Source organism: Mastigoproctus giganteus, chromosome 1 (genome assembly GCF_048544385.1).
Source record: "Mastigoproctus giganteus isolate SK-2022 chromosome 1, ASM4854438v1, whole genome shotgun sequence".
NCBI lineage: Eukaryota > Metazoa > Arthropoda > Arachnida > Uropygi > Thelyphonidae > Mastigoproctus > Mastigoproctus giganteus.
In genome coordinates, this window is record NC_143575.1 from 168,432,974 (window position 1) to 168,441,641 (window position 8,668).

At 37.5% G+C, this 8,668-nt stretch overlaps 1 protein-coding gene across 1 annotated transcript in view; it reads right to left on the reverse strand.

Annotated features, from left to right (window-relative positions):
* LOC150091248 (ketohexokinase-like) overlaps positions 1-7,897 on the reverse strand; it is a 56,522-nt gene extending 48,625 nt beyond the window's left edge. The window contains exon 1 of the mRNA XM_090382978.1: positions 7,737-7,897. Coding sequence (XP_090239104.1) covers positions 7,737-7,825 — 89 coding nt within the window. The 5' untranslated portion in view covers positions 7,826-7,897. The remainder of the gene's footprint in view (positions 1-7,736) is intronic.
* Between the last annotated feature and the right edge of the window lie 771 nt (positions 7,898-8,668).

Sequence of the window (8,668 nt, forward strand, 5' to 3'; positions counted from 1 at the left end):
ACAATATAGTAACATACATAAATTTAAACAACAAAAAGTGGCAACATCAAGTACCTTTTTTTTTTTTGTAAAACAAAATAGCACTATTATTATTGGTGCAGTGGTTTTCAACCAAAGTGCCATAGCACCCTGGGGTGCTGCAACAGATTCCCAGGGTGCCACGTAATTTCAATTTAAGTTCTTAAACTTATTTTTTTTTTAATTTATATATTTATTTCATTATAAATATTCCACCTAACACCAAAACGATCTGTGAATCAAACCAGGCACAAATATCTCATAAAAAAGTTACATAAACCAAGTGTTTAAATAAGTGTTTAGTACCTCTATATGAAGAGATACTAAACACTTAATACCTCTATATAAAGAATAAAATTATTATATAAGTTTATATTTGTATTATGAATTGTAATTTTATTTATAATTATATTATTATAATAATTATAATTTTTAGTTATTATTATAATAACTATAACATTTTTTTTAATATTAGAGATATATATATATATATATATTATTATTATTATTAGCTATATCGTGCAAGGAAGCCTGAAAGTAAGCCTGACGCTTTTGCTGCACCAACCGGGGGTGGGGGGAACTCCTGAGTTACCCAGAGAGAGAGAGAGAGAGAGAGAGAAGTAGAAGGGAATCACCAAGAAAGAGAAGAATGATGATATCCAGCTCAGGACTCTGGGTGTGCCAAGCCCATACTCACCAGATATGAGCCCCCTGGGGTTGATATATAATATATATATGTTACCGGCAAAGTGTAGAATCCAGGCATTGTATAGAATGCCTAGGCAACATATGAAATAAACTTTTCTTTATTATGTTGTGATACCATTATTAAATGATTCACGGTTCCAACTTTTATACAAAGGCACACTGGGAGGAATACTGCTCATATCTTACTGTTAAAATTAATATATACCTGTCATAAGTACTAAATATAATATAAAAAAATTTTATAACATGAAAACTTTGGGGACTTTTCATCTGCTTTAAGTTTAAATGTATTTCCCATTGCTAACATAACATATAGAATTTTTTGGAACTTTTTCTTTTTATCAATTTGCATATTTATACTGTATATTAATTTTGTGCTTTATTGTATTTTGTATAAAAATATTACAATAAACACTGTATATGTAATAAAGAAAAGTTTTTCATACGTTGCCTAGGCATTCTATACAATGCCTGGATTCTACACTTTGCAGGTAACAGAGAGAGAGAGAGAGAGAGAATCGGATCAGCCAGGAAATTGAGTAGGGTGGCCACAAAATAAAATAAATTACTTAAGGGTGCCATTATTAAAAAAAATAGTAGAAACCACTGGGCTAGTGTAATAATAGTGTTTGTATATAACACAATTTCTGTTTACTTTTAATATTGCCTATTCATTTTTTTATTGAGTGACATCAACCCAATTAATGGAATTTTGGTTAGAAGAGGTGGAATTAATTTAGAAATATTATATTTCTTCCTAATATTGTATAATAATACTTTATTTTATCCCAAATATCCTATTTCATTAAAGCTATTGATGTCTTATTGTCTGGTAAACAGAATTTTCAGTTTTGTTAGATGATTCTAGTTTTTGTCCACTGTAGTCTACCAACATAAGATAGTCACTTCTCTATAAACATGCCTGGCATTATAGTGCGAGATGTTGCGTGTTTTTCCACTTGTTTTCTAGTGTGAGATTTAAACACAGTCTGTGTTACTCCAGGCACAAAAAAAAAAAAAAAAAAAAAATACTATTATTATTACAGACCATGTTCTTGAAAGTAAAGGTTTACAAAATAATTTATCAAATGGTAAGGATCTTTTGATTGAATTTTTTTTTCGCCATCAAAGATATAAGAAGTTTGATTTTATTGTAACCGTTCGAATGGTTTGCATACACATCAGAATGAATGGGGAAAATACTTTTCCAGTCCAGTGAGCCTTAGGAAAAATAGCCTCACTGGACTGGCCATTCCTCTTTTCTATAACTCATGGCAGTGATCTACTCCCCTCACTCAAAATCCAAGTCCAGGCTAGTTGACTCATCTGCCCCCTTTCTTCAGTGATGCCACACAGTGCACCTGTTCAGGTCATAATTTGTACATTTGTTAATTCACTTAGTCTTAGCTGAGTTTCACATTCAGCAATTCTTTTAAAATGCAATATCACAAATGAAATGTGGCAAATGCAACATGGTGGAAAATTAGCATTAGTAGAGGCATATGATGCAAGAAAGCAAGCTTAAGCAGCATCAGCCAAAAAAAAAAAAAAAAACACCCTTCCACTTCACCCCTCCCTTCGTTCGAAATACCTGTCCAGCTGAGCCTTAAATTTATTTAGGCTATCAACTTCCACAACAAGGGATGGAAGTCCGTTCCACCAACCAACTACCCGCTGGCTAAAGGCAAATTTCCGCACATCTATCCTACATCTGTCTTTCCTCAATTTGAATTTATGCCCTCTCAGGTGATTATTCTGAGCAAGAGGCAGTATCCCATCAGCATTGAGCATGCTCAAACCATTCAAAGCTTTGTACACCTCTATCAGATCACCTCACCGGTGCCTAGTCTCCAGACACTGCAATTTGCACAACTTAAGCCTTTCTTCGTAAGAGCAACCCTTCATTCCGTTCACTAACCTTGTTGCCCTTCTCTGTACTCGTTCCAGCAGCTCCACATCCTTGAAATGAAGCCTCCAGACCTGTATACAGTACTCAAGGTGTGGCCTGACCATTGCCTTATACAAGGGAATAATCACCTCCCTATCCCTGCTAGAAAAATTCCTGTATATCATTGACAAGACACCATGAGCTACTCTTGCAGCCCATCTGCACTGCTCACAGAACTTCGTATCTGCCTGCACAATTACCCCCAGGTCCTTCTCATTCTCTACCACTGTCAGTGTAGTACCACAGAGTTGATACGTTGCTCTGGGGTTGCTGTTTCCCATATGTAGTACTTTACATTTGTCAATGTTATACTTCATTTGCCACCTCTCAGCCCATCTGCTCAACCTTTCCAGATCCTGTTATAGCGTCAGTAGCATTCTTAACAACCCTTCCAACCTTTGTATTGTCTGCAAAATTGGACATTAAGCTTAATATACCATCATCAATATTATTTATAAATACAGAAAACAACAATGGGCCCAACACTGAACCCTGAGGGACTCCACTAATAACATTAGTCCACGACGAGCAGTGTTCATTAATTACCACTCTCTGTCTTCTGCCACTCAACCATCCCTTTATCCAAAGCAACAATTTGCCACCAATGCCACACTGCTCCAATTTGTGCAGCAGTCGTCCATGTGCAACAGTATCAAAAGCCTTTCTAAGATCCAAATATATAATATCAAAGTTATTCCCTGCATCCAATTCTTTTGTGACTACATCATAGTATCCAATCAAATTGGTCAGGCAAGACCTTCCCTTAACAAAACCATGCTGTGTCTGAGCTATAACTGAATTCTTCTCAAGATGATCCTGCAGTGCTTCTTTAACCAGTGCTTCCATTAATTTTCCTGGAACAGAAGTTAAACTCACAGGTCTATAATTACTTGCGTCAGCCTTTGATCCTCCTTTGTGAATTGGGGTTACATTTGCACAACTCCAGTCCATGGGTACCTCCCCTGAGTGCAATGAAGCTCTCATAATTATGGCTAACAGATTGCTTCCTTCCTTTGCTGCCTCCTTTAATATAACTGGATAGATCCCATCCACCCCAGGTGCCTTTCTTGTGTTTATCTTCAACAATTTCTCCTCCACTTTACTCTCAATTATTACAAGATCATCTAGCTCACTGCCAGTGTTTACTTCATCTATGGCATTCCCCTTCCTGAATAACTCCTCACGTGTGAATGTAGATGCAAAATATTGATTTAGTTTGTTAGCTACCTGAGCAGGATCATCAACAGTTGAACCATCGATATCAAGTGGACCAATCTGATTCATCTCCTTCCTTCTAGAGTTTACATAAGTAAAGAGCTCCTTGCTGTTTTTCTTTGCATCCCTTGCCAAAGATTTCTCGTAATCTGCCTTTGCCTGCCTAACCTCCTTTGTAACTTGGTTACAGATCAACTTATATCTATTATAGGCTTCTGTGTCACATGTTAATTTATATGTATCCCATGCATTTTTCTTCTCTGCCATATGTCTCATTATTTCATCTGACATCCATTTAGGCCTGAACCTTGAACAATACTTCTTAATTAGTAAGTAAAGCCTAGTAGCTTCCAAGATAAGTTCTTTGAATGCTTCCCATTTTGAGTTTGCTGTTCATAACATCATCAGTTGGTCCCACTGTATAGAATTTAAATACTGTCTCAGACCATCGTAGTCGCCTTTACGAAAGCAATAACCCTTCCCTTTACCCCTGATGGTAGTTACCTCCTTGAGTAAATCCTACTTCAGCACACTGTGATCACTGCCACCTAGTGGTTCCTGTATCTGCAGATTCTTAATGAATGAAGAATCACTACTGATAATCAAATCAAGAGTACTGCTCCCTCTAGTTGCCTCCCGAACATGCTGATTTAGAAAACAAACATCCAGTAAATCCACAAAAGCCTTGCTAGTGTGCGAGTGACCAACCTACAAATTCCAGTCAAAATCTGGGAAATTAAAATCCCCCATTATAAGACTCTCTGATTTACTGGCCCACTCTATTTCCCTGTACAGTTCTTTATTATACTCATCAGAGTCATTAGGCCTATAGCACACTCCCACTCTCAATTTTGATCTCCCAATGCATATGTCACACCAAACTGACTCAACACTGCACTGTCCAGCGATGTCAACTGGGTTCAGTTCCTTGGATTTTATGTGTTTCTTCACTAATAACATAACCCCTCCTCCCTTCCTATCCTGTCTATCCTTTCTGTAGATGTTGTACTCCCCAAATTCCAGTTCTGCATTACTTATATCTGTGTGACACCACGTCTCTGATGTCCCAACAATATCCGCTTTTGATGCTTTGAGCAATACCTCAAATTCATCAAATTTATTTACCAAACTCCTAGCATTGGTATACACGCAAGTATACATGCACATATTCTTTTTCTTAGCTACCCTAACACAACCCATGTGTTTACTTGTACCCCAATGACTTCCAGCAGTATGTGAAATATCCTGCATCTTATTTTCCAAGCTGCTGCTCATTCCAATAGAAGCAGTGCAAGAATCACTTTCACCTCAAAAAAGTGGCTACTGTTAATCTATTAGTCCTTGTATCCCCCCCCAATCTAGCAGTTTTCCGACCCACCTAACACTGCCTCGATAGCATCAGCAAACATTCTTGCACCCTTTCTATTTAAGTGTATCCCATCCCTGTAGAAGCAGTCTCTCCTGTTAACAAGTACAGACCAGGCTGAAAAAAATTTTACCCCTTGAGCCTTGCACAATCTTTCCAGGGCCGAATTGATCGACAGGGCTCTCATCATATACTCCCTCCTATCGTGTCTGCGCAGAATTGCAGACACTTTCAAATTCAACTCTAATTCACGGCTTTTTTTCAACAGTGACCTGTACTTGTTAATTAATTCCGCCGGTCTCCTACTCTTAATATCATTAGTGCCAACGGGTACAACTATGTCACCTTTTGTGCCCTTAAAAGATGATATCCGCTCTACAACGTTATCAACCTTTGCCCCCGGCAGGAATACCCTGGTCCTGGTCCACCTATCCTTTTTACAAAGCATGTTTCCAGTTTCTCTGACAATAGAGTCACCAACAACTATTAGTTCCTTTGGGACAAGCGCATTCTGCCTTGGGGGTTGCCGCCGTGATGCCCGATGCCCAAGAGAATGCTCTGGCATTGGTGTGGGCAGCTGAGAGCTTGATGGGCCCCTCACTTTTAATCCTTCGAGGGCATCCACCCTGTCCTTCAAGCTCTCATATAGGCCCATAACAACATGCCTGGTCTTGTGTAAATGTAAATGTCTTGTGATCTGAGAGATTGCACTGTACTAACCTGCTCAACAAAATGCTTTTCGTGAATGTGAATAATGTGAACAATGTTGCCAAAAGTGAATATTTGATATAATAGACATCCTGGCATGCAAATTCCGAGTATCCAATAGAAATTGATCTACCATCGTACAGAGCTGCACATTATGCAAATTATTAATTTCTGTAAAAACGTGGGTTGCGACCACATCACTTCATTCCTATTTTTTGGCTTCCTCAGTGGGATAGCCACATTTCCGACACTCAGGACGGTAGTGTTATGGGGGGTTTAATGGCGCACGAGCTGCAGAGGCTATAGTGCGCCTAATACTCAGGATGGCAAGGCACTGTTGTTTCGACGATTTTTTTTTGAGATGGCAGGCAACTGGACAACATGAAGCTGGGCAGTTGCAGGTGGCACATTGGCTTAATATGTCACGCAGTGTGATCACAGCACTATGGAAGTAGTTTCAGCAAACAGGAACCATTACAAGGAGAGCTGACCAAGGTTGCCCGAGGGATATGTCAACCAGAACAGACTACTATCTGGTACTAAGAGCAAGGCAGTACCCTACAATATCCTCTCAACTCAACTGTCTCTTGAGGTTGCTGCAGCCACAGGTGTAAACATTTCCAACTGGAATGTGATAAGAAGGCTCAATTCCAGTGGACAAGGAAACTAGTGGTTTGTATCCCATTAATCCCAAACCACTGCAGAGCTCATCAAAACTGGTACCATGAACACATTATTTGGAGCCCCCGACAAATGAAGTACGGTTCTGTTCTCTCGTGAGTCCCGTTTTAGCCTACAAACAGATTCTAGACTTTTTATTTTATCTGGAGACAACCAGGAATGTGATAAGAACCTTCCAACATCAGAGAAAGGGACACTTACAGTGGAGGGAGTGTTCTCTTTATGTGCCACACCACTGCACATAAAGCTGAAGTGGTGGAGGAATATCTTGAAACCAAAGATATCCAGCTATCCAACGATTGCCATGGCCAGCGTGATCGCCAGACTTAAATTCAACCAAACATGTGCGGGATACCCTTTGCTGTTGCATTGCACACCGACTACAAACTCCTTGGTCACTTGGTGAGATAAGGTCTGTACTGGTTTTAAAATGGGATTTGTTGCGACAGAATCTTATATACACCCTTATATCGGGCATGGCTGACAGCTATTAGGCCTGTTTAGATCATATGCCATACTGATATCATGTGACCATATTTTTCAGCATCGTGTATCAAAATGTGACCTTTTATGGTAATTCTTATACAACCCCTATAAATGTTCCTAATACCTGTACAAAGTTTCTCACTGTCTCTTCATTTAATCATTATTCTATGGTACACTACCACAATGGTACAATATAAAAAAAAAAAAAAAATTAAAAAAAAAATATATATATATATACTGTATATATATATATATATATTTTTTTTTTTTTTTTTATTTGCCACCTGATTTGAATCTTCACAACACCAGATCAGAGTTCGGTTTGCTACTTACTTTTTTATTTTATTTATTTATTAATTAATGTTGTGAAGATTCAAATCAGGTGGCAAATTTGCAGGAATGGTACGGAAGCGTTGGTGATCCCGAAAAAAAGTAAAACCGGCGCATAAACGGAAAATTTAAATACTTTGGGTTCTGAGAGACGGCACAGTATTAGTTATGGATTAACTGTAGATATCCGATCAGAAATATTAAGTATATTTAAATTTAAATTGTATAAACATTCCATGGTGATGATTCTTTTAAAGAGAAGGGGAGGGAACATACTTAATATCGCTGTCCTCTTCTGGAAAAGATTTGCATACCATAATTACGTCTAAACAAGCACGTCCAACGCATAAAATCTTCTTGGCCATTTTTTTAAAATTAATATTACACACTAGAAAACCACACGACACATTGAAAGAAAAATCGTCTGCTATTCCCTTGGCCTAATGAAAGTTAAATACGAACCATAGCCACATAACGTCACTTATTGTAACCATTTATAAAATTTGTACGTGTGTTCAGTTGAATGAGAGTTGCTGGGATTGGTTGTTTTTTACAATTTGTGCGAGATTGATAAGCCAAAGTCACTGAAAATTATTTTTGCGAACATTTTTAGGAACTATGAAAAAAAAAAAATAAATAAATAAAATACAATAACCAAACTAATCTGCGGACATATTTTTACGTAACAGCAAGATAGCTGGAAATGATTCAAGCTCATTACGTTTAACTAAAAAAAAGTTACGTCTAACTGAAAATAACCACCTAAAAAAATTCAGTGAAATTAATACGTAAACGGTGTTGAACGGCGCCACTTACACATTATAATTGTGTTTTGAAAGAAAATAAAGATAAAGCATACACTGTCTATATCAGAGGTTCCCAAGCTTTCTCGATTCATGGCGTCTTTAGTGTCCCTGTAATATTTTCACGGCACCCCTGGGCCAAAATAAATACCTAACAGAGCGGTTTTCAACCTTTTAATATATGCCTATATAATAATTTTATTCTTTATATAGAGGTACTAAATAAACATCAATTATAGATCACCACAAAATTAAATGGATGCCGTACACCTTTTAATAATGAAATAAATGTATAAATATAAAAAAAATAAATAAAATAAAATAAAACAATAACTTTAAGTAACTTTAACCGAAATTACACGATACCCCAAGAATGTTGTTGTGGAAGCCTAGTGTGCCGTGGCA